The sequence below is a fragment of the Aotus nancymaae genome, unplaced genomic scaffold (genome assembly GCF_030222135.1).
Source record: "Aotus nancymaae isolate 86718 unplaced genomic scaffold, 86718_ANA_hifiasm-v0.15.2.pri h1tg000046l, whole genome shotgun sequence".
Taxonomy (NCBI): domain Eukaryota; kingdom Metazoa; phylum Chordata; class Mammalia; order Primates; family Aotidae; genus Aotus; species Aotus nancymaae.
In genome coordinates this window covers 31,377,289-31,404,436 of record NW_026988460.1, presented here as the reverse complement: position 1 = coordinate 31,404,436, position 27,148 = coordinate 31,377,289, and the positions used below count along the sequence as shown (strand labels likewise).

General features: G+C 43.1%; 1 protein-coding gene across 18 annotated transcripts in view; it reads left to right on the top strand.

Moving 5' to 3' along the window:
* KALRN (kalirin RhoGEF kinase) overlaps positions 1–27,148 on the top strand; it is a 699,137-nt gene that overhangs the window by 211,555 nt on the left and 460,434 nt on the right. For all 18 annotated transcript variants that reach the window (XM_021673991.2, XM_021674000.2, XM_064362131.1 and 15 more), the window contains exons 4-5: positions 18,677–18,869; positions 25,966–26,478. In XM_021673991.2, coding sequence (XP_021529666.2) covers positions 18,677–18,869; positions 25,966–26,478 — 706 coding nt within the window. The remainder of the gene's footprint in view (positions 1–18,676; positions 18,870–25,965; positions 26,479–27,148) is intronic.

The following is a 27,148-nucleotide window of genomic DNA, read 5'->3' as shown; positions in this document are numbered from 1 at the left end:
TCTCTTTTAGGCTACTGGCTAAAAGAGAGGTCTATGGCTCACCAAGACAGGCCAATTAGGAAGCTGAAGTGTCTGGTGTCACCTTGATTAGGTCAACTTCAGTGTCAGGTGAAATAAGATCCAATGCATTCAGGTGTTTCTAGAGTTCATGCTAGGTAATCAGGATGAGTTAAATTTAGCTGGGATTCATTTGTCTGAAATATTGAAAATAAGGGAGTTCCCTGAATATAGATGCTGCTGAAGAGACAGCCTAGCACTGAGGGAAAAGGATGTGTTTTTCACTTAGTGGGATCCAGATTTGGGGCTGTTTCTCTTTCCCTCATTACATATCATTTTTCACTGTGTTTTCTATTTCTGAATCATTGGTTAAATCTGATTATGTGCCCTTCACTGATTTTTGGGGTTGCGTATGTTTTCAGGCATATATTTGATACTGACACTCTATGTTATGACACTTCAGTTTTGTGGAGACTGACTTTATTGTACATACCCTTCTGGCAGTTTATGTATGCTGCCACCAAGTGGTAGAGTACCTGCGCTCAGCTGCCCAAGAAGAAATAGATGAGTTTTGTCAGAGGCTCCAGATGGTTCTGTTCGAGTTCTCTCCTCATTAAATCTGGGATTTTCCAAGCTTTACTGTTTAAAATTTTATGGAAACACTTAAATCTAAGTAATCAATAAGCAAGAATTACTCTTCCTCAACTACAAGCGAGTTTGATACAATCTTTCTCAAAGAACAGTAGTAATGATAGATAAAATAATGTCTGTGAAAATGTTTCACCTATATATGTAATAATTGCTAGCTGAAACTGGGAATTTTATAATAATGCTATTTTGGGGAAATAATGTGGTGTGTCAATAATAATTCTTTTTTAAATAAAATCAAATTAAAAAGAACCAAAACACTAACAAAATTATTCCTATTGGTTTTGCCTTCATCTGTTGTAGATTTGAACTTGCAGCACCCCAAGAGAACTTACCTCTTGGCGCTCTTGCTGTCCCCCTGACCTTTTTCATCAGCCACAAACATTGAAGATAAAACATTAAAGATAATTTGTCTTTTCAGACCTTCCTTTATAGACAGTATTTTTTTTCTCTGAACATGAAAGATGAGTATAAGAAAAACAACACTATCTAGGGTTTTTGTTGCCGAGTATATAACTTGGATGTTGGCACTTGTCAGTTGCAGAAGATTTCTGTACCAGTTTGACACTCTCATGCGTATTGAAAAAAAAGTCTCCCTGTCGCTTTCTCCGTCCCATCTCATCACTTCTTGAATTGCTTTAGATAAAAAGATTTATTCAGAATTTCATTCTCAAAAGTCTAGCATTACCTAAGCAAAACAAATGATTTGAATAGCATTTAAATTTATTTTTAAAGCTATAAAACTCATATAATGTGGGTGCATCCCATCCCTTCTATGAGATCTGAGTGTCCTGAGAGAAACCACACAGCTTTCTCTCTGATAGGTAGTGAAACTTTTGCAGGTAGGAATGGTTGGTTTTGTTTCTTGCCCCTGAGGATGTGGAGCATCACCTTGCATACTGGCTGAATTCAATTAGACTGGAGGCTCCCCAAGAAAAAAGGAGAGGGCTTCACCCCCCGTACTCCTTAGGGCCAATGCCAGGATCTTTCTTTCAGACATGAAGTACCTGAAGCCAGACTGAGGTTTCCTTCAGGATATCCTCTTCCTCTGTCAGGGGCTGTGACCACAGGGGGTACCCAGGCCAGAGGTGGGTGGACTGGCATCTGTGGCAGAGAGGCGGGCAGAGTCTTCTGCCAGGGGACAGAGCATGGTGGTGCCTGCAAGAGAACCAGGAGTGGACTCAGTCTCACCAAGGAGGTGCATTTGTGTTTCTAAATTAAGCAAGTATGACAGCCAGCCCCATTTCTCCTGGAACTTAGATGGGAGCACTTTGTCAGCCATGGTGACTCAGCAAGGACGAATGTTTTTCTGGATAATTTAGTGACGTAATCCAAGCATGTGTCCTGATGGCCCTGGCCCCTCTTTCCTTTTCTCTCAGAGCCTCCTTCCTCTCTGCATTCCCCATTTGTTCTAGGTCAAGTGAGGACCAGCCTTGGTTTTGAGAGCTACTAAAAAACGCTAAAATCAGTACATTTTTCTCCCTCACATCTCCCAGATTGTTCTGTCCTGAGCTGGAATTTTATCTGTTTCCATCACTAGCAATGCATGTGCCAGGTTTTGGCCTAGTGCCTGAGACAAGGTCTGAACCTTGTCCTGTGATGCACTCTACCCTGGTTCCCTACACAGGAAGAGAATGTCCTGGATCTCCAGACCATAGGCTGTTTTCCTTTGCAGGAAATTCAGGCTTTACCCTCACTGGATGAAGAGAAACTCCCTGTTTTGGACTCGGAGGAAGGAGAGACCATTCCCCTCACCCTCTCGCAGCTCTGACTGTGATGGAGTGCTCCACTGGGAAGATTGCACATTGCTCCAGATTTAATTCTGTGGATACATAGGACAATTGTTTAGTTCTTACATACATACCAACTCAGAGGGAATGGTCAAATGATCTTTTGGCTGAACTTGCAGATTAGTGGGGTGGGAAGTGGGGGAGGGACCCAGTTCTTGCCTTTAGGAAGGTTTGTGGTCTGGTTAAGGTTTCAGGATCCACAGGGAAAGACAAAAACTGAAAGCTTCCAAGGCAGCAGTCACACAAGCATATCAGTTAAATGGACTTAATCAGAGATAATTTACTGATGTTAAAAGTCTGACTTGGATTGTAAAGGAAGTAAATGAATTGGAATTCTGGAGCTTAAAGGCTGGAAGAAGCTATAGAGGTCTGCCAGGCCAACTCTTTCTTTTAAAAAGAGTGGAATGCTGTCCAGAGGGGTGCAGTTATGGGCCCAGGGCCACCCAGTTGGCTGGTGCTATTGATGGGGCCAGGGTACCAGTCCTGAGCTTGCTGCAACCATACATACACTGCCCCCTAACATAAGACAAAGCCCGTGGGAGAGCAGAGTCCCTAGAGCAGCATGTACAGGATAAGGTCCTCCATGGAGTCATGTGTGGAGGAATTCTTCCACCTTATATGTTAGCTTCCTGAGCCTCTGAGCTAGTTATGCATGGGGGCAGCCTATTTTATTCTGATTTGGAGCAAAGACCTATAGCCCTTGGTGCTCCCCATTCCATTTCAATATCCAAACATGTGTGCCTCCACCTCCCACAGGGTTCCCCCTACTGTGGCTCTTTGACCTCCCTTGTAATTCCCAGGTTCTCACTAGTGTCTGAGACAGCACAGGGTTTTTTCTCCATGTAAACCATGGGGATCTCAATAGTTCCCTCTTCCAGGGCAACCCTGGCTGGGTGTCACAGGGAAGGCAGGCTAGCTAGAGGATAACGGCCACCTGCCCTGCAAGAAATAGAGCTCCTGCACTGGTTGGTAAAACCCAGTGGGCATGGCCTGGAGGGTGACTTTGTGTGGGGTGTTGCATTGTGTGTTGGTGGAGATGGTTGTGCATGTGTCTGTGTGCTGCAGGCAAAGAACACTGGGCTTTCAAGAACGTGACTGCTACTTAAGGAGAAAGAGGAGGAGGGAAAGAGAGGAGGTGTACACAGGCCACAGCAAGGGCTGTTTCCTTGAGGAAGCATGTGGTTTATTAATGAGGATTCCACCTGCCCTGCCAGGAAACCAGAGCCCAGCTGGAGAGTGAGTGGGAGTTCCTGCGAGAGGGCAGGGAGAGGTGGGGCTATGGCAAGAGAATGAGGAGTGGTGATGGCAACAGTAGTAGGCCAAGCCTAGGAGAGAGTTGCTGCTCTGTCTCCTGGCCAGGTTGGGGGCAGCACCTGAATGGGAGGCAGCCCATGGCTGCACTGTTGCCATTTCTCTTGAGCCCCCTCAACTCTCTTCTCTTACTCTGCATTTTAGAAAGTCTCCCTGTGTCTTATGATAGGGTGGCTGAGACACCGTGCTTAGACAGGTCACAGTCTTTGTTGCTCACAGATATATGTGCTGTGATCATAATGAAACTTAAAAAAAAGTTAAAAGATGAATTGTTTTTTATATAGCCTGACTAGGTGCATGTGAAATGTAGGTGGGAAGAAGGGTAGAGAAGGCCAGAGGAGAGTGACCCTGAGGTTTGTCTGAGGAGGGCTGCGGGAAATGGGAGGGCTATGTGGGTTTTGATTTCCAGTTCATTTTTTCCCTCTAGTGCTTTAGTTTCCATTTCATTTCTGCCTCATGTTCTGAATGGTCCAGAAGGAAGGGATGAACAGCTCTGTGAGGGAGGATGGAAATACGGCAGGAAGCTGCTGTCCTGAAATGGATGTCAGTTTCCATCCCACTCCCACCTGAACCCACCTCTCTGCCATCCTCTCTCCCTAACCAGCTAGGCCAAACTTTTAGGGGCAATGGTTCTTGTCCTTTCACAGTTTTGACATCTTCTTTTGGCTAAGAGTAGCTCCTTCCAAACAAACGCTGTGTCCCCAAGCCACTCTGATTCAGAAAGTGGGTCTCTTCCTTTGGTGAACAGAAGTTGTGTTTTAGAGCCTGTGAGGCTATAAAATGACCTTACTGATTGACAAACACATCAGGGTTTATGCAGCTGGTCTACACGGTTCCTCAAAGGTGTACATCTTTTGGAAGACTGCGTGCATTTGCCCAATCCTGCTGTCACCTCTTCCATTCCTGGAGCTCTCTTTGGGAGCTCCCTTCAGCTGTGGCATACTCTTTTGACTATTTACAGCATGGCATGGCAAGTCTTTTTATTTATTTATTTACTTATTTATTTGAGATAGGGTCTGGTTCTGTTGCCCAGACTGGAGTGCAGTGGTGCAATTTGGCTCACTGCAACCTCCACCTTCTGGGCTTAAGCCACCCTCCCACCTCCGCCTCCCTAATAGCTGAGACTACAGGCATGCAGCACCTTGCCTGGCTAATTTTTGTGTTTTTTGTAGAGATGGGGTTCCGCCATCTTGCCCAGGCTGGTCTCAAACTCCTGAGCTCAACCAATCCACCTGTCTCAGCCTTCCAAAGTGCTGAGATTATAGGCATGAGCCACTGTATTTTTTCTGAGAAGACTTGATTTTTAGAATATTTTGTTTAAAGGCAGCATTGAAGACAAGCTGGTAAGTGGATGCAGAGTGATTTCAGGCCTCTGGACCTGTCACTTTATGGCTATACCTGGGAATGTTTGGTGTAACCTTGAGACCTGAGTCTGTGCTATTGAATACTTCACCACACCCTGCCCAGAGGAGAAAAAGAGAAACTGCCACATCCCTGTTCCAGGTGTTTGCAATGAGAGGTCTTTTGGTTTTCAGAGTTTTTGTTTTGTTTTTGTTGTTGTTTGTTTGTTTTTTTGAGACGGAGTCTCACTCTGTTGCCTGGGCTGGAGTGCAGTGGCAATCTCAGCTCACTGCATCCTCTACCTCCCAGGTTCAAGTGATTTTCCTGCCTCAGCCTCCTGAGTAGCTGGGACTACAGGTGCCCACCACTATGCCCAGCTAATTTTTTTGTACTTTTAGTAGAGATGGGGTTTCACCATGTTGGCCAGACTGGTCTCAACCTTGTGATTGTGATTCACCTGCCTCAGCCTCCCAAAACTGGGATTATAGGCATGAGCCACTGCGCCCAGCCTTATTTTTTAATAGCATTTTTTTGTGTAGAATTAGATAGCAGACTTTAAAAAGGTGGAAACTGTCAACCTTCCTCATTTGGTCTCCAGTTAGGGTTTCCCTGGGACTCTGATGGGCAAGAGTTGGGTTTGCTTCTGGCATGTTAGAGGGTGAGGAACTGACAAGGAGTAGTTCCTAGACCTAGAAGTAGGAAAACAATTCTCTACAACTTTACCTTTAGTGGTACTTAGCCATGGCTGCACATTAGAATCACTGGAGGGAACTTTTGAAAACGATTGAGTCCAACCCCAGACCAATTAATCAGAATCTTCTCGCTTCATAGACCTGGAACAAGGCAGTTAACAACAAGATGCCTGGTACAAATAGCTAAGATATCCAGCCAACTGTGTGACCTAGAGCAAGTCACTTCCTGCCTTTGAAACTTGGTAATCTTAGTTCTGACAGAAGGAGCTAGCAAGAATAAGCATGAATGTTTCTTCAAGATCATGTGTTCTATGCATCTGTGAGGCAAGATAGCATAGTAGTTTTATGCACAAATATTGGAGTCAAACCGCTTTATAGAGGAGGAATTAAAACTTAGATTTAGGATAAAATACTGCCTTTGCACCACCCCACCACCCCCACCAGCCCTGGCATCACAAATCAGATGTGCAGAGGCAAAAGATGTGTTGTTAAATGGGTAGAAAAGACACTAACTCTTTGGAATAATAACCTGAGAAAGAGGTCAGAGGGTGATTTCCAGTACAAACAACAACAAACCTCTGGATGAATTAACGTGTATCCTGAGGAGGGCTTTTGGCAGCTGGATTATAGCTTGACAGAAAGCCAGCCGATGGAGAACAGTCACCCTTGACTGTGGGGAGAGTGCATGACCAGCACAGGGAGACCCACCACCTCTCTCCTGCCTTCTGGACACCCAGCCATCCAGGAGGCCTCCCCATTATAACAGACCAGTTTGAGAACTGTCTGTGGGAGCAAACATTCATTCAGAATCCATTCCCAGAGACTGGCTCATTCTCCATAAGAGAACTGCCTCCTTTAATGTTCTTTTTACTATTTTTGATTGTACCAATTAGAGAGCTTAAAGCAGGTGCTAATATGTCTTTAACACTTTTCTTTAACACCTGCTGATTTCTCGTGTTTCAGAAGGTGGGTGTGGCTTGGGGCAATCAGAGAACTGCTAAGGCAGTTAGAATAGGCCTGAGGAGCAGAAAGCAGCTTAACACAGATATAAGTCACAGGCAAAAGTTTGAACAAAGTCTAGATCTTACAGCCAGAGACTCTCCATGTGTCTGAATGGCTTGAGAATTCCGGCACAAATGGGTCAGGGGAATCGTTTTCTCTGCAGAACTCTAGTCAACTTTCTTTCTCCTCAAATTCAGAAGAACTCAGTTCATGTAATGATTCAGGGGGAAACGGGTGCAGCACAGTTCTGGGAGAAAGTGTGAAGTAGATACTTACTTGGGACTACTTTTTCTTCCTCCCTTTTTTGGTTTCTGTCTGCTCATGGTGAACAGTCTGTAGGTACTAAAGACTGCCCAGACATCATAGATAAGACTTCTCCCGATCATCCCTCCAAGTCTTCTGCACTGTCAGCCCTGTAGGACCAAAGCTGTGCTATGGCAGGGCCAGTGCCACCCTCATTAAATGAAGAACTCTTAACTTGCCTTGCTTGTCCTTCTTCTCTGTCAGCCGCTCCTCAGTGACCAGGCTAGCCCTCTACCCATGTTCAATTTGTCACCTTTCCTGGACATCCTAGTGAATAGATCTTATTTGAAGATTAATTCTGTTCCATCATACCCTAAGCACTAGGCATTCCTGGTCCTCACACTAGGATTCTGACATCTTCACATTGCTGACACCCTGAACTGCACACCCAGGCCAATGGAACCAGCACCAGCAGCACACACTAAGGAGGTAAGCTGAAATTTTCATTTCGCTGGCTGGTCTGCTGGAGTGCTGCTTGTTGTGGGTCTCTACTCCCCCACCTGCCATCAGAATGGATTAATATGGTCTTTATTCCAGCAGCTGTTTTAAGTAGGAATCTGTCAGACATTCATAGAAATGGAGCAGATCTCAGGTGGCCTCACAGGAGTGGTGGCAAACAAGGTCAGGCCATTTCTCTGCTGCCAGAGTACAGTGGAAACCATGAAGAGGATGGTCCTTATTCCCGAGTTAGGGGCTTTAGTATTCACACAGGATACCCTGGGCCTCCAAGCCAGATTATTTGATATTTGCTTCTTCAAGGGAGGATTTTTCTTTTAAAAAGAAGAGTTCTCATGGTTTTATAAACGACCTGAAGTAAGGCAGTTGACAACTAGATGCCTGCCCCAAATGGCTAAGATACCTAGCAGACTGTGTGACCTAGAGTAAGTCACTTCCTGCCTCTGAAACTTGCTACCCTCAGTTCTAACAGGAGGAGCTAGCAAGAATAAGTATGAATGTTTCTTCAGGATCAAGTGTTCTATGCATCTATGAGGCAAGGCAGCATGGTAGTTTTATGCACGGATACCGGAGTCAAATAAACCAAGATTCAATTTTACACCTTTCTTGTGACTGTAAGCAACTTCTCTGAGCCTCAGTTTTCTTAACAATAGGGCAGGATAATAAATAGCAGCTACGTATGAGTTTCATGTGAAGAATTAATAACATAATGTATGTAAATGTTAATATACATAGTGCCTCATGTGTTCAGTAAGTTAGCTTTCACCACTAATATATGAATAAGTCTCATTTTTACCAAAAATGGTTACCCCAAATTTCAGTAATCTGACTTTCATTTTATATGTCTAATCAGCTGGAGGATTTGAGGTCCTCGCAGTTTAGAGGTATAACCCAGATGTGGCTGCTGGTCTCCTACTTCCTTACTGAAGTTCATGATTTCTGCTTTCTCCCTGGCTGTAGTGGAGAAGTAGCCAGTACCGAGGCTCTTTGATTCCTCAGGGCCTTTGCACAGGCTGTTCCCTCTGTCTGAAGTATGCTTTTTTTTTTTTTTTTGAGACAGAATTTTGCTCTTGTTGCCCAGGCTGGAGTGCAATGGCGCGATCTTGGCTCACTGCAGTCTCCACCTCCCAGGTTCAAGCGATTCTCCTGTCTCAGCCTCCCTAGTAGCTGGGATTATAGGTGCGCACCACCACACCTGGCTAATTTTTGTATTTTTAGTAGAGACAGGGTTTCACCATGTTGGCCAGGCTGGTCTTAAACTCCTGACCTGAGGTGATGTGCGTGCCTCAGTCTTTCCAAGTGCTGGGATCACAGGCATGAGCCACCATGCCTGACCTGAAGTATTCTTTTAGGGTTCCCTTAACAAATTCTTTCTCATAGTTTCAGTCTTTGCTCCTCCTGTGGCCTGTCCTGAGAAGTTCTTAAGACTTATCATAACTTGTATTTATTCTCTTTATCTAGTATTGTCTTGTGTCCACCTCTCCTTCTAAAATGAAACTTTCGTGTTTCTGTCTTGTCCACATTTGTATATCCCTGGTGCCTAACACTGGGCCAGCTGCAAAGTCAATGCTCAATACATATATGTTGGATGAATAAATTAATGAACTAATAGATAATATGGTACGTTTATGTGATATTATATTATCTATGAAGCACCTTCATAATGAGGTTCTCCTTTTGAAACCATATGAATCACTGTTAGACTACAGAAATTGGTCAACCAGACCCTGGCTGTAGATACCCCACAGTAGCCATGACAGTTGCCATGTGGGTAAGCACAGGGTCATGGCAATGCACAGGTAGAGCTCCTTATCTCAGTGGGGATGGAGCAGGGTAGGGAGGGAATGTATCTGTAAGAGAAGACTTCTTTGAAGAAGAGGCTTGTGAATGTTAAAATGTGAGTAGAAATTATCCAGGCAAAGATGGGGTTGGCATGGGCAAGCACAAAGGCATAGAGGTGTGAGAGGGCAAATTGAATATAAAATTGAAACTAATAAATGCATTAAATGAGGCATGGATAGTATGTTTTCTGTTTTAGCCAGCAGGAGATTGCTCTGACAGAGGAAGATGAGGCAATAAAGTAGAAGAAAGATTGAGGCAAGAATAGCAGATAGTATTTGAATTTAACCCTGTGGTCAGATGATAATGAGTGTATGCAGGGTGGTTCACTCGTGTGGCCAGGAGAGAATCCAGAGAGACATTCTGGGATTTGCTCAGTCAGGGACCTGGGAAGAAGTCCAGGGAACAGAGATGGGAAGACAAGACGGGAGAAAGTGGCACTTGTCTCCTTAAGGCCAGATTGTACATAGGGCAAAGCTTGGCCTGGGGTTGTCATTGACAGGTGCCCAGCCCTGCTGTCTGGCCCCAGAGAGACCTGTGGCTTGAGGCACTGGTACCCTAATTGTCCCCTGCCCCTCAAGTGGAGGTAATTGAGTCTCCTAAAATGTGAAACAGGGCTGGGATAATAGTAGCAACTAAGAGAAGGCAAATCCAAATGCCAGCAAACTTGTCATGTAAGTGTGTAAATGAGCTGGGAGTGGCTTGAAGAGTGGTTTTAAGCCTCCTCCAAAGACATGTAAAAACATTACGAACAACAAGAACTTTTTCTAATAAAACCACTTTGGGGGATTGGCTTCAATAGTGGGCTGCTAAATTATGGTTTCTGCTAGGCTATTATGAGTGAAAAGGGTCAGTTGTGACACACCTATTCATTCATTCCTCACTCACCCACCCACCTGCAGAGGCCTTCCACACCTGGATCCATCAGACCTGGAGCCAACCCAGTGGGTCAGGAGATGACTCTGTGGGCATCAGTTGTGGGCAGGACCTAACATACACCTAGAGAGACACTGGAACTTGCCCAGAAGTTTGAGGTGTGGCTGCCAGGTCAGGTGTATGATAAGCAGAAACCTCACAGTGATTTCATGGCAATTTAGAAGTAGAGAGGGGAGACAGGGAAAGCAAATTTTCAGCAGGTGTCTGACTGAACACATGCCAAGCTCTTCAGGGGAAGCCTCCTTAGGTCAAGAGGAGGAGCTCAGTTTTTTCTGAAAGAACCAGACATTTACTCCAATGGCAGAAATCCTTTTAAGTGTATTCCTGCAATAAATGACTCCACTGGAGAGAGCCTGAGGCCATGAAGAGAGAACCTAACATTTTCAACAGGCTCCTGTATGGTGTAGCTGTTGTTCACCTAGCAAATGTTATTCTGACTTATTTCATTGTTACTGTATCTAATATAGTTGTGTGTAACCTACTGTTTAGTAATGCATATCGTAATGTCTGATTTAGATAAAGTGAGTTTTTATCATTAAACTCTGAAAAACCGCACCTAAGATGCCTGTTGCCCTTTGGATCACTATGAGGAGAATCCTGAGCTTCATCCCAGACCAGCATTCATCAGAATATCTGGAATCCTTCCCCAAAATAAGCATTTTTCAACAAGTATCCTAGGTGATAAGGAGAGTCACTAAAGTTTGAGAAGCATTGGTATAAAGTGGTGAAAGTGCTTTTCTGAGATAGCACAGGCTTACTGAGTGAAAATAGCCACAGTGACATTTAATGAACAAAAGAGTAAATGGTCTAGAACTGAGTACAAGAAACAGCTGATCAATCATCCAGTCATTCAGCATACATTTATGACTTCTGGGTCCAAGAGCCCTGGAGAGTGTATGAAACAGAACACAGTGCAGTTTGAAGGGGTTGTAATATATTACAAAGGGTGAGAACCTAGCCAAGGGGGCCTCAGGGAACCCATGGCCTAGATGGGAATGGGAAGCTATAGGGCAGGGTGGGGACAGGGGAGATAGGACAGTGGCTGCCTTCTCCCTGCCAAGTAGCAGGTGTGGGAGACAGGAAGGGGGTCACCCACTGTTCTTTCTCCTCCTGAGGGGATTTATAGGTCTGCTTTAAAAAATATTTTTAAATAAAAAATAAGGATATAAAAGTTTGCTGCTCCAAATTTCACCCTCCTATGCTCCCGTCCTCACCATACACAATGCAAAATTCTGCCCTTGAAAGTTTTACTTGGGCTAATAAATATATTTTAAAAGGTAAATCACCTAAGGGGATAAAGCAGGCTACCTGTTAGTTATGTTCCAATGTAAACTGGTCTGCTCAAACTGCTGTCATCTGAGCACAGTGAATGAGGGAAGAGGTATGGGAGTGTGGAGCCTTAGGGAAGAGGGCAGTCTGGGGAGCAGCTACAGGAGTTGGGTTGGCCAGAGAGCACCATGCAGACTCTGGCCACTGCAGGGGTCAGGGAGACAGAGCAGGGGGTGCCAGTGCACCACAAGCAGCCTCTGATGTCTGTGACACTTCCTGCTAATCATTACAGAGATTAACCAGGAAAACTGCTTCCTTGCTCCAGCGTTAATTCTGGCCACAGCACCTCCCCTGAAATTTCCCTGACTCATGAGACCATGGCCTCTTAGTTGCTGAATGCAATAGTTCGGGTCTCAGTAAATGACCAATCTTTCTGCAGCATTTGACACTGTGGTTCCTTTTTGCAATCCTCTCCTCCTTTATTTCTTTGACATCATTCATCTCCTGGTTCTCTCTAACCTCTCCATTTTTTCCTCAGGGTCATCTACTTCCTTCTCCCATTCTTAAACACTGCTATTCCTGCCAATTCTATCCTTGACTCAGAAGATGGTTCTTTTCATCTTCTTTGTTTTGTTGGGGGATCTCACTCACTTGTGTACATACCAGCCACCACCCATTCGGGGATCTATTCATTCAGCAAATGTTATTGAACACCTACTATGTGCCAGGCACTGTGTGACTCCTTAATAAAAATTTCCACACCAGGTTTCTCTTTTAACTTGCAGACCATGTATCAAATTGTCTTCAGAATTACGTATATGTATGAAATATATGTCAACTCTCTATATCTGCTTGTTTCACAATGGCAGACTCAACCAACCTAAATTTGAGACCCACTGATACAGAGAGCTGACTGTACATGTTTTCCATCAAGGTTGGTTGAGTACATGGATGCGGAACCCATTGAATATGGAGGGCTGACTATATACAATTTATATTTACATTATTATTCATAACACTATAATAAAAATAACTGTCTTAGGCTGTGTTTAATATGACAGCAATTTGGATACAAATGATTTATTAAGGGCCTGCTATTCGGGAAAAACTTGTAAGGCCCTGAGAGAAGCAGAGTTAGGAAAGGGGAAAGACCAACTAAGGATATGTGAGGACTTCAGGTGAAGTCTAGCTGGAGCCTTCTGGGGAGACTGGAGGTGGTGTAAATACATTACACTTCATAGTTACTCTGAAATGAGGTAAAGGACTAGGGTCTGATATACCTGTACCGGAGAGGCACTTGCCAGCCCTGGTGTGGGGATATAACTGCCCAGGTTTCTCTTGGAGAAGAGTAACCGTCAGCTAAAGCAAGCATTCAGAGACGGTTACAGGCATCAGCTCATAGCTGCAACACTCTTGGAATTGGAGAACAGGCATAGTGGTTAGTAAAGGGACCCTGGATAGACACCAGTAACATCTCCTATGGCAGCTTAGACTTACATAGAACAGTCTGTGTCTGGCACCATCCTAAGTGATTTATGTCTATTAACCTTTAAGACAACCCTGTAATTATTATTCACATTTTACCTTGTGAAAACTGAGGCACAGAGGGGTTCCACAATAAGTAAATGATGAGGCCAGGATTCAGGCCTAGGAAACTGGTTCTAGTTTTCATACCCTTAACTGCTGCCTCCCCTGCCTCGTGTGCACCAAGCACTGAACATTCAACAGTGAGATGAATAAAAACTTCCTGCCCTTCTGAGGTTACTTTCCAGTGAGAGAAGATGGTAGGCAAATAAATAAAATGTATTATCCATATGGTAATAAGTGCTAAGGAGAAAAACAAAGAGAAGGGGAGTTAGGAGTGCCAGGTGACAGTTACAGGTTTAACTAAGATGGTCCATGGAAGACTTCCTTGAAGAGTTATTTTAGCAAGGACCCTTCTTCTACTGTTACACTCCTTTGGGCTGATCCCAATTTACTCTCCTTCTGCACAGCTGGAGGGTAATCTCTCCAAATCACCTGATTATGTTCCTTTTCTGAATCATACCCTTCAGTAGTTCCTCATTGCCTTTAGGACAAATCCAATGCTCCTGCCTTCGAATATGAGGAGCACTCTGATTTGAAGCCTATATCCACTCCAGTCTCTTCTCTTGCAAGGCCTGTTTCTAACATTGTGGTGCCTAGGGCAAGAGTACAAATGGAAGCTCACATACCCTTTGTCTGAATATTTAAAATTAATGTAGCAAACTAACAAACTGTTAAATAAAACATGTTCTGTCCTTCTACCTTGACAAATACATCTTCACAGCAACCTATGAGGCCAAATTTAAATTTAGATTTGTTGGACTCCTTTGAGCTCCCAGGCCCAAATGTGGCAGCACAGTAGACCAGCCCCTACTCATGCTCTGCCTGCCTTCTCTCTCCACTCCCCAGCTCAGCTCTGTATGGCAGGGAGCCTCATGCATGCAAGTGAACACCCCAGCTCACACATTTATATTCTAACCACATCCTTGCAAATAGCAGCCCTTTGTCACCTCCCAGGCCTAGGGGTACACATAATGGTGGTGTTACTTGCCCTTGGGAATTGGACCCTGGAAAGAGATACCCATGAGCCCAGGAGGTAGGCTAAGGGCCTTTTGGGCAGAGAGTGTTAGGGTTTCGGATACTGGGAGCTTGGCCTAGAAAGGGAAGAGGGAGGTGCAGCACAGACTCTATGTGGGTGAGTCATCTTGGCTCCTTGGGGGGTGTGTAGGCAAAAGGAGGGACAGAGCCCAGAATGGGGCTCTCCAAAGCACTCAGAGCTTCACTTTCTTGCATTCAAAGACCTGAACCAGAACTAATCACTTGAATTTTCACAATATGCCATGCTGTTTTGCTTCTCTAACTCTGTGATTTCACATAGACTGCAGAATGGAGGTCATTCGCTTAGACTCCTTGCCCTAATTTACCCCATCTCCTCTGAGTCCACTAACTTAATCCCCTCATCTGTGACCCCCAACTCCTGTCCCCAAACAAAAACATCCATACATAGTGTCAGTGTGGTGGGGTGTAGTATGATATAGTGACCTGAGCTTGGGTTTTCTTTTCGTTTTTTTCCTTTTTTTTTTTTTTTTTTTTTGTATTTTTGGATAGAGGCGGGGTTTCACCCCGCTGGCCAGGCTGGTCTTGAACTCCTGAACTCAAGTGATCTGCCTACCTGAGCCTCCCAAAGTGCTGGGATTATACATGTGAGCCAACACACTCAGCCTGAGCTTGGGTTTTCAAGTCAACAGTCCTGGTTTTAAATTTTTGCTTAGCCACTTACTAGTCATGTGACCTTAGGCAAATTTTATGCCTCAATTTCATCTTCTCTCACATGGGGATAACCATATCTAGTTTATGAAGTTATTGTTAGGATATAATGAAATGATAGCCCCAGCATAGAATGAGCACATAGTAAAATAGTTGTTTCTCCTTTCCCAGCTATGCCCCTTATTTAAAACCAAAGCACACACAAAGCACCTTGGAAGATTAGCCTGTTTTCACAGAAAGATGCCTATTAAATTAAGTCACAGCACTCAGCTCCTGGGCCTCTTTTTCCATCTCCTGAGTTATTGAGAACCTCCTAGAGAATATTAGTACCTAGTTTCTACTTTTAGTTGTCAGAAATGATTAGTTAACAGGGCATAACCTGCTACTGACCACCACCTTTAGATGCTGGGATTGTCAACCTCTAGCTATTGGTAGCAACACGGAATATTTGTTGTTAGGGACAAAGAATTCTCAGGTCAACATAATTATGGCCACAGAGATGGAATCTGAGGAGCAAGGAAATAAGGAAGACCATCATCTCTAAGGAAAGGCAAGAACCATAGTTAACGTTGCTGAACCTGACATAGGTGGGCATGCAACAAATATAAGTCAAGCTAAACTAAATGATGCTCAGTGAGAAAACCTCTAAATCCCAATAGCCACTAATTCCTAATAGAAAGATGGATAAAAGAGCTGATCAGGTAATTCATAGAAGAAATATTTGTGGGCCAAAAAGCAATAACTAGTAATCAATGAAATGCAAATTTAAATATAATACAACACATTTTTAGATAAAATGGGCAACAATTTTAAAAATTCAGTGAGCAGTGCTGGTGAGGATACAGTAAGGGGAGTACTGTTGACCTACCTTTTTGTAAAGCAATCATGAGAATGACTAAATAAGTTATGGTATAGGCATAAGATGGACTATCACTAAGTGCAACCAACAAGTTGGAAGAAATTTTAGACATGAGAAAAAACTGTATGTTACAGTGAAAAGTAGAACAGTTTATGGTATAAAAACTATATGCACAGAAAAGGTGGAAGGGAAATAGGCCTAGGTGTTATAAAGTCCTACCATTAGTATCTCTTGTATGGATCTTTGACTACTTTAACTTTTCTGTAATTATAGGGTGTTTCTCTTAAAATGGGAAAGAAATCCTGTGATTTAGGAAAAAAGGCACATTGCTTTCAGACAAGAGGGTAAAAAAATTATTTATGGAAAATATTGGCCACTTGTTGTTTCAATAAGTGTTAGAGAAGAAGAGGCAACTCTGTTCCTTTCAGATGCAGGATCTGGGGAGAATACTCAGCCTTTCTCTCATGCTAGAGAGAGTTCTGTCTCCTGGGGAATTTTCTGTGTACCAGGGAAGCCTAAGTAAGCTGCCCTTTGCTTGAGGCACGCACACAGTCAGGAGCTGCAGTCTCTTCATGAGGCTGTAACGTTCTCTTCACTGCTTGAAATTTGAGAATAAAGCCCAAAAAAAGGTTTTTATTTTTTTGTGACCCGAATCCTTCAATTGTGGCCTTACTGCCAGCAGCTGTAAGTAACTACCTCATATGGTAGGCACATATGAGGGTCATGTAGCATACATAGTGGTTTAAACAAGTGCAGTCTGTGAAACGGGAAATTTTAAGTGGAAGACCCTAAGGAAATACTATACTGGTATTTATATTTTAAAATGTGAATTAGCCAATGTCTATTTTGAATTATAAAATAAACGGATTGGCTTAAAAAAAGAGAAGAAAAGACCCCTAACTGTAAGGTTTGTTCTTGGATTCTTGCCACGTTTAAAATGAAGAAACTGAGGCCAGCACAAAAATAATCCAATGCGAAGGAATTTATTCAGGCTCCCAGGTGAGGTTCTGCGGTCCGGACAGGAAGGGCCGGAGAAGTCGCGCGGACTCCTCTCAGACAGGGGGTTTTATAGGGAGTGAAACAGCTCGATTGGTTGTGGGAGAGCAAGACTGCTATTGGGTAAGCTACAAGCCTTGACCTAGGACTTGGCTTGTTGTTGGTTGGAATTACTCGGCTGCTATTGGTTGTTAAGACTCGGCTGCTATTGGTTGTTAAGACTCGGCTGCTATTGGTTGTTAAGACTTGGATGCTATTGGTTGTTAAGACTCGGCTGCTATTGGTTGTTAACACTTAACTGCTATTGGTTGTTAAGAAGCTAGGGTTGCAGCACCTTGTTTGCATAGTCGGCTCTTTAAGGGAAGGTCAGGCTGTGCAATCATGGGAGAAGGGAGCATGCCTGAGCATGTCTGAGCTTCCCCGAGCTCGTCTGGGCTTGTCCAGGCTTTTGAAAAAGAAGGGGGGTCTGCGTCTGTGCTCCTGGTGAGGCAACCAGCCTTACACTAACTACCCAAACGTAAACTTTCTTCCAAACTGAGATATTATAACTATTCTGACCTTCATTTTTTTCCTTCCTATTTTCAGGAGTTACAGTCAAAGTTCAGGTGTTTAAATAAACTTTGCTACTACATTATATAGAAACATCTTGCTTTATTTAGCCTGCCTATGTCTTGGTTTTCAAGATGGTCACTGTCCCTTCAACTTGCCTTAATTTCAAAAGTTACTCCTCCACCAACCTCTTTAACATCTTGAAATATGCATTTCACACTGTGCCTCTTACAATGGAAATACATGAGAAAACTGGTCTGCCTCTTCCGTTCCAATCAGTTCCACTCTTGGCTGTCTCTGAGTGATCAGCATGATTCAGCGACCTGATTTTTTAAGTTGATGTACATTTTAAACCACTAAGCTGGGCATGGTGATGCAAGCCTGTAATCCCAGCTACCTGGAAGGCTGAGGCGGGAGGATCGTTTGAAGCCAGGAGTTTTGAGACTATAGTGCACTGTCATGATGCCTGGGAATAGCTACTGCACTCCAGCCTGTGCACATAGGGAGACCCTGATTCTTTAAAAAAAAAGTAAAAAGAAATAATAAAAATGCATGTAATACATCTTAAATACAATGGTGGTAAATACATGTTATTAATACTTTGTGTGCCATCTCTAATCAACTGGCAGAATCAACCTAGAACCCTTTTTTAAAAAGTATTCTTTGGTCCAGTTTGGGTTCAGTGGTAAGACGTACCAGTGTCTGTCATTGATGTGGGCATAGGGAAGAACAACACTCCTGTCAAGGACTTTCCATCTCAGGTTTAAGAGGCGACAGGGTCTTTGTCTTTAGAAAACTTGAATTTCAATGAGAAAAACATGATTCATTTTAGGAATAAGGAGACAAAAGGTAAAGAAAAAAATCAAATATAGTTGTGAATACCCAAATTGTAAACATCCGAACAAGTATAGTTGACTGCAGGTTGAGTAGCTCTTACCCAAAATGTTTGGGACCATGAGTGTTTTGGACTTCGGATTTTTTTTTTAATGTTTGCATTCTACTTTCCAGGTAAGTGTCCCTAATCCAAAAATCCAAACTCTGAAATGCTACAATAAGCATTTCCTTTGAGCATCATGTTGACACTCTGAAAGTTTCAAGTTTTGGAGCATTTCAAATTTTGGATTTTCGGATTAGGGATACCCAACCTGTAAAAGGAAGGACAAGTTACTTGCCAAGTGCTGGGAGAAGGCAGAATGCCAGGACCATTGGTCAAATGTAGAAAGGTTTTCTGAGGCAGTACAGTTTGAGATGGGTTTGAATGTGGCCAAGAGACCTGGCGTGAAGTTGAAAGAGTGATTCTGATCAATGGGAGTGCAGGTTTCTGGGTGCGTTTTGACTGTGTACTCCAAAGTCTTAGCTACCCAGAGTGACCATACCGACCTCTGACCTCCCCACAGTGAGGACGTGTGCAAACGTGGCTTCACTGTCATCATCGACATGCGGGGCTCCAAGTGGGACCTCATCAAGCCCCTCCTCAAAACGCTGCAGGAAGCCTTTCCAGCTGAGATCCATGTGGCCCTCATCATCAAACCCGACAACTTCTGGCAGAAACAGAAGACCAACTTTGGCAGCTCCAAATTCATCTTTGAGGTGAGCCAGACTTCTCTCTTTTAGCATCTTCTTTCCCTTACCCTTCTGCTGTCCACACATTTCTCAAATCCTCTTCTCCATCTACTATACAGTATGTGATGCATCAAGGGCTGAGATTTCAGGATTCCTTGGCCACTACAGCTTTACCATGTAGAGTATGCGGAGGAACAAGAGGCTCACGAGGTTGTCCCAAATGTACACCTTCATTAGACAGTCTTATTTCTGTCAATGGTTGTGTAAGTTGGGACAACTTATTTCTGGAGGCAAGTTTGCAATTTGTATGAAATATCTTAGGAAGAGTTTATGTCCATTGATCTAGAAATTCTTTTTTTATTGCTGTATCATAGTTGTACATATTTTGGGGTACATGTGACATTTTGATGCCTGTATCCAATGTGTAATGATCAAATCAGAGTAAAAGAGATGCCCATCACCTAAAACATTTATCATTTCTTTGTGCTAGAAACATTACAATTCTTCTCTTCTAGCTATTTTGAAATGTACCATAAATGATTGTTAACTATAATTTCTCTACTGCACTATTGAATACTAGAACTTATTTCTTCTATTCTTCTATTTAGCTGTATTTCTTTTTTTTTTGTTGCCAATTTTTGTTTTTATTTGTACTTGCCAGTGAATCCATAAATTAATAGTTCAGTGTTAGCATCTGTAAAGATGATTTTTCTTTTTTTTAATTTTTATTTTATTTATTTTTTTAATTGCATTTTAGGTTTTGGGGTACATGTGAAGAACATGCAAGATTGTTGCATAGGTGCATACATGGCAGTGTGATTTGCTGCCTTCCTCCCCTTCACCTATATGTGGCATTTCTCCGCATGCTATCTCTCCCCAACTCCCCACCCCCCGCTGTCCCTCCCCTATTTCCCCCCAACAGACCCCAGTGTATAGTGCTCCCCTCCCTGTGTCCATGTGTTCTCATTGTTCAACACCCGCCTATGAGTGAGAACATGCGGTGTTTGATTTTGTGTTCTTGTGTCAGTTTGCTGAGAATGATGGTTTCAAGGTTCATCCATGTCCCTACAAAGGATGTGAATTCGTTGTTTTTGATGACTGCATAATATTCCATGGTGTATATGTGCCACATTTTCCCTGTCCAGTCTATCATCGATGGGCATTTGGATTGGTTCCAGGTCTTTGCTATTGTAAACTGTGCTGCAGTGAACATTCGTGTACATGTGTCCTAATAGTAGAATGATTTATAATCCTTTGGATATATACCCAGTAATGAGATTGCTGGGTCAAATGGAATTTCTATTTCTAGGTCCTTGAGGAATCGCCACACTGTCTTCCACAATGGTTGAACTAATTTACACTCCCACCAACAGTGTAAAAGTGTTCCTATTTCTCCACATCCTCTCCAGCATCTGTTGTCTCCAGATTTTTTAATGATCGCCGTTCTAACTGGCGTGAGATGGTATCTCAATGTAGTTTTGATTTGCATTTCTCTAATGACCAGTGATGATGAGCATTTTTTCATATTTGTTGGCCTCATGTATGTCTTCTTTTGTAAAGTATCTGTTCATATCCTTTGCCCATTTTTGAATGGGCTTGTTTGTTTTTTTCTTGTAAATCTGTTTTAGTTCATTGTAAATTCTGGATATCAGCCCTTTGTCAGATGGGTAAACTGCGAAAATTTTTTCCCATTCTGTTGGTTGCTGATTCACTCTAATGACTGTTTCTTTTGCCGTGCAGAAGCTGTGGAGTTTGATCAGGTCCCATTTGTCTATTTCGGCTTTTGTTGCCAATGCTTTTGGTGTTTTGGTCGTGAAGTCCTTGCCTACGCCTATGTCCTGAATGGTTTTGCCTAGGTTTTCTTCTAGGGTTTTTATGGTGTTAGGTCTTATGTTTAAGTCTTTAATCCATCTGGAGTTAATTTTAGTGTAAGGTGTCAGGAAGGGGTCCAGTTTCTGCTTTCTGCCTATGGCTAGCCAGTTTTCCCAATACCACTTATTAAACAGGGAATCCCTTCCCTATTGCTTGTTTTTATCAGGTTTGTCAAAGATCAGATGGTTGTAGATGTGTTGTGTTGCCTCCAAGGCCTCTGTTCTGTTCCCTTGGTCTATTTCTCTGTTTTGGTACCAGTGCCATGCTGTTTTGATTACTGTAGCCTTGTAGTATAGTTTGATGTCCGGTAGTGTGATGCCTCCCACTTTGTTCTTTTTGCTTAGAATTGACTTGGCTATGCGGGCTCTCTTTCAGTTCCATATGAAGTTTAAGGTGGTTTTTTCCAGTTCTGTGAAGAAGGTCATTGGTAGCTTGATGGGGGTAGCGTTGAATCTGTAAATTGCTTTGGGCAGTATGGCCGTTTTCACGATACTGATTCTTCCTAACCAAGAACATGGAATGTTTCTCCATCTGTTTGTGTCCTCTCTTATTTCATTGAGCAGTGGTTTGTAGTTCTCCTTGAAGAGGTCCTTTACGTTCCTTGTTAGTTGTATTCCTAGGTATTTTATTCTCTTTGTAGCAATTGTGAATGGCAGATCGTTCTTGATTTGGCTCTCTTTAAGTCTGTTATTGGTGTATAGGAATGCTTGTGATTTTTGCACATTGATTTTGTATCCTGAGACTTTGCTGAAGTTGCTTATCAGTTTCAGGAGATTTTGGGATGAGACGATGGGGTCTTCTAGATATACAATCATGTTGTCTGCAAATAGAGACAATTTGACTTCCTCCTTTCCTAATTGAATACCCTTTATTTCTTTTTCTTGCCTGATTGCTCTGGCTTATTTAGTTGTATTTCTATACCTAGTAACTAATTTAGGAAAGTATTCTCTTTTTTTTTTTTTTGAGATTGAGTCTGACTCTGTTACCCAGGATGGAGTTCATTGGCGTGATCTTGGTTCATTGCAACCTCTGCTTCCCAGGTTCAAGTGATTCTTCTGCCTTAACCTCCCAAGTAGCTCAGATTACAGACACCTGCCACCATATCCCACTAATTTTTGTATTTTTAGTAGAGATGGGGTTTCAGTATGTTGGCCAGGCTGGTCTTAAACTCTTTACCTTGGGTGATCCATCTACCTTAGCCTCCCAAAGTGCTGGGATTACAGGTGTGAGCCACTGTGCCCAGCCTAATTTAAAAAAATAGTCTTAATACAAAATTTCTACAAACAAAAGGTAAAAAGCCAAGTAAAATTGCAAACAAAAAATGTTTACAAGAATGTTCATCACAGCTCATATGTTCCTATACAATAGTATATGTACACATGTGCATAAATATGTATACATATATAGTACATATACATACACATAATAGGTTTCATCCTTATGTACTATTAATTTTGGTGACATCAATGCACAAATACTGGCTGGGCATGGTGATTCATGCCAGTAATCTCAGCATTTTGCGAAGCCTAGGTGGGTGGATTACTTGAGGTCAAGAATTTGAGACCAGCCTGGCCAACAGGGCAAAACCCCATTTCTACTAAAAATACAAAAATTAGCCGGGCATGGTGGCCATGCCTGTAATCCCAGCTACTCGAGAGGCTGAGGCAGGAGAATTGCTTGAACTCGAGAGGCAGTGAGCTGAGATTACACACTGTTCTCCAGCCTGGGCAACAGAGTGAAACTCTGTCTAAAAAAAACAAACTCATTCAAAAGTGGGCAAAGGATATGAACAGACACTTCTCAAAAGAAGACATATATGAGACCAACAAACATATGGAAAAATGCTCATCATCACTGGTCACTAGAGAAATGCAAATCAAAACCACATTGAGGCATCATCTCATGCCAGTTAGAATGGTGATCATTAAAAAATCTGGAGACAACAGATGCTGGAGAAGATGTGGAGAAACAGGAACACTCTTACACTGTTGGTGGGAGTGTAAATTAGTTCAAGCATTGTGGAAGACAGTGTGGTGATCTCTCAAGGATCTAGAAATAGAAATTCCATTTGACCCAGCAATCCCATTACTGAGTATATACCCAAAGGATTATAAATTGTTCTATTATAAAGACACTTGCACATGTATGTTCATTGTGGCACTGTGTACAACAGCAAAGACCTGAAACCAATCCAAATGCCCATCAATGATAGCCTGGACAAAGAAAATGTGGCACATATACATCATGGAATACTACACAACCATAAAAAACGATGAGTTCGTGTCCTCTGTAGGGAGTTGGATGAATCTGGAAACCATCATTCTCAGCAAACTGACACAATAACATAAAACCGAACACCGCATGTTCTCACTCATAGGCGGGTATTGAACAATGAGAACACGTGGACTCAGGGAGAAAATCATCACACACTGGGGTCAGTTGTGGGGGGCTAGGGGAGGGACAGCAGGAGGTGGGGAGGGTGGGGAGGGATAATGTGGGGAGAAATGTTGTATATAGATGAAGGGGGGATGGAGGCAGCAAACCACCTGGTTATGTATGCACCTATGCAACAACCCTGCATGATCTGCACATGTACCCCAGAACCTAAAGTACAATTTAAAACAAACTCCACAAATACTATGAAGCCATTAAAATCCATATTTAGAAAAATAGTATTAAAATTTTTTATTGTTCAGTAAAATGCAGGTGCTAATATGGGGAGTATAATCTGAGATTTGTTTTTAAAGTGTATGCCTGGAGAAGAAGACTGAGACATGTGAAGAAGTTAGTGATGGTTCATTCCAGGTGACTGGTTTATTCAAGGTGACTGGATAATGGGTGGTTTTTATTTACTTCATATATTTTTATTTTTTTCAAGGATGATGTATTACTTTTATAATCAAATAAAACATGTTGTTTTTAAACTAAATTTTCTAGAGGGTCCATGTTTCCCCTGAGAATTTTTAATGACAATACATCAGATTAATGATTTAAGCGTCTTTGTTGCAGCCAAATTTGAACTATTCCCTTGCTCAGAATTCCAGCCCTCATCTGCAAGGGGATGAACTTTTAAATGTGTGTGTGTTGAAAACGCAGAGCTGCTTTTAATCTTTAGCAGCTTCCCATTCCAGACTTTTGTACCCTGGGGGCCAGGAGCGCTTGTGTGTGGTGTCAAATAGGCTGTGATTTGAGCACAATGACCTGACACTTGATGCAGGCAATTCTCACTCTGTGTAAATAATACAAGAAATTTGGCTTGGTATAAAAACAGTGACCTATTATAGTCTCCCAGCACCCCTCCAGAACACTAAGAGTGCTGTAGGGAAATGCTTTTTATATTTTAGCTTGTTTATACAGAGGTGGTGACAACAAGCCTATAAATGTGTAAGCTGAAAAGACTGAAAAGAATCTTTTCAGTAAGTCTTGATACTTCTGCTTCAGCATTTCTGGCCTGCATGTCCCATCTCTCTGCACCTCCTTCGCTCTAAGTTGAGCAAGCTTATCTCCGCCTCCTAAATAAGAGGTATAGGAAAGATAGCTGGGGGCCATCCAATCAAAGGAATATTTATAAGGCAATATCTTAAGAACAGCGAGTTTACTACTAAGTGCAGACTGGGGTGACAAGTGATACAGAGATCAGAGTATAAGCTTGTTCAACAACTTACACGTAATTGGTAAGTATAATGATGGAGGACTTCCCGGAAGTGGTAATCTTTGAACCATATTTGAAGGAGAAAGTATTTTAGAATAGGGTTTCTCAAAGTTTAATGCATACACATCTCCTGGGGATTTTGTAAATGCAGATTCTGTCTCAGTTGGTCTGGGGTAAGGCCTAAGATTCTGCATTTCTAACAAGCTCCTATGTGATGCCAATACTGCTGGTTTGAGAGCTATGCTTTGAGTTGCAAGGGTGATTAGCAGGAGTTTGCAACTCTAGCTGCACATTAGAATCACCTGAAGGACTTTTAAACCTACCCATGTCCAAGCTCCCATGTAGACAATGAAATCAGAATTTCTAGGGATGGGGTTTGAGCATTGGTATTTTTGCACACTCCCCAAAGGATTCTAATGACCAGACAAGTTTGACAACTATTGTTCCAGACCAGCCCTCCTGCTTATGGCAACTGCTTCCTTCCTCTTAGGAGAGAGGTGGAAGGAGAAGGGACAAAGAGGAGTTGCTCAGAGAGTAAGTAGCAAGACATAGAGAGATAAATTGCTTTTCAGGTTTTGAGTAACGATGCAGCCTTCAGATCATCACAGTGAGCACAAACAGGGATTGAGCATGTACTCCATGCTGTGCACCCTATGTGCTTTACACACATTGATACATTTAATCCCAGCAAGCCCCATGAGAAAAGAATTATTATCTTCATTATACAGAGCAGGAGACTGAGGCTCTGAGACCATAATAGCTTGCCCTGGGTCACACAGTTAGTAAGCATAAGTCTGGGACCCAAACCCAGATGTTAATTTGCTAGCCTCTCATTCTTCATAAGAAAGAAGAGAAGCCTGAAGCCCTATAGGAAAGAAACGATTTTTACTGATAAACTGGGGTGGTTGCCTGCATCATCATTTGCTGGAGACACTTTGCTTCTTGGAGACAAACATTCTCCACTCTGCTCTCCAGGAGCTTGTAGGGGCCTCACAGAGAAAACCAAGGGCCCAGACTCCTCTGTTGCCCATCCCTAGCTCTGTTTCCTGCACCACAGAACAGCTATCAGGGAGAGCCTTGGAAAAGATAAGACTATGAAATCCTTACAGCCCAAGCATTGGCCCACATTGCTGAATCCAACTTATGATGATACCCTTCTATCATTATACCCATGGGTCTACCAGCCTTGGTCCAGGTCATGGGTCCACCGGCCTTGGTTTTAAAGCTGTAGAAAACTGTCTCCCAGAAACTAGGTCAGTTTTTCTTCCAGCTTCTGCTTCTAGCATCTGAAGCCCTATTGAAGTGAACTTGGGGTTAGGAGGAGGGAAAATGAGGAGAGTGGGGACACAAAGGCAGTTCTTCTGGGGTGGTAAATGGCAGGCAGTTGGAGAGGCTTGCTGAAGCAGTCGACAGTCTGTAGAAACTGCTGATCCTGGCTGATCTGTGACTTCTGCCCAGTGAGTCCCATGGTCTCTACTCACCCTTTCCGAGGCTCTGGTCATTATTATGTGGACTTACCTTGTCTTTCCCTCCTCCTATTTCTGTCCTGTTCTTCCCCCAACATCACTGAGTATCCTTGTCTGTGTCTGCCCCTTCCAGACGAGCATGGTATCTGTGGAGGGCCTCACGAAGCTGGTGGACCCCTCGCAGCTGACAGAGGAGTTTGACGGCTCCCTGGACTACAACCATGAGGAGTGGATTGAACTGCGGCTCTCCCTGGAGGAGTTCTTCAACAGCGCCGTGCACCTGCTCTCACGCCTCGAGGACCTCCAGGAGATGCTAGCCCGGAAGGAGTTTCCTGTGGATGTGGAGGGCTCTCGGCGGCTCATTGATGAGCACACACAGCTCAAGAAAAAGGTGCTGAAGGCCCCTGTGGAGGAGCTGGACCGAGAGGGGCAGCGGCTGCTGCAGTGTATCCGCTGCAGCGATGGCTTCTCAGGACGCAACTGCATCCCAGGCAGTGCCGACTTCCAGAGCCTGGTCCCTAAGATCACCAGCCTCCTAGACAAGCTGCATTCAACGCGGCAGCACCTGCACCAGATGTGGCACGTGCGCAAGCTCAAGCTGGACCAGTGCTTTCAGCTGCGGCTCTTCGAGCAGGATGCTGAGAAGGTAGGAAGGGAGCAGGTTAAACCTGAGCTGGGTTGGGGGTTAGGGAGTATAGGTTGCACATCCAACCTTCTGATTAATGATAGTACTTTTCTGGAAAGCTTTAAAACAGTGTGCCTACTAGTTTTAGTTAGTGTAAGTTTTTTTTGTTGTTGTTGTTTGTTTGGTTTTTTTAGCTAGTGTAAGTTTTTTTTTTTTTTTTTTTTAAAGCTCACCCTTATATAGTATTTATTATGTGCCTGGTATTGTTCTAAGCACTGTGTGTAAATTTACTCATTTTAATCCTTTCAAGAGTTCTGAGAGGTAGGTGTACTATCATAATCACATTTTACAGATGAAGAAACTGACAGGTTAAAGAATTCAACAAGCTGGGAAGTGTGATTTGGCTCTAGGGTCCATGCTTTTACCTACTGTTAGATACTGTCCTGAGTGCCTGCAATGAGTGGCTCAAGCCAGCTAAGGAAGAAAAACAGTACTCTTAGCAGCCACTATAATATTAATTGGTGATTATGGTCCTGCAATGTATTTTACCATTGACAATCAGTGGTGGCATCTCTCTTGACACTCAGGGAAAATGATGTTCTTTGATCTTGGGGCCTACAGTGACAGAACTGACATCTGAATCCAGCGTTTTTCTGTTTCCAAGTCCAGGGCTCTTCTTGCCTTACCCACT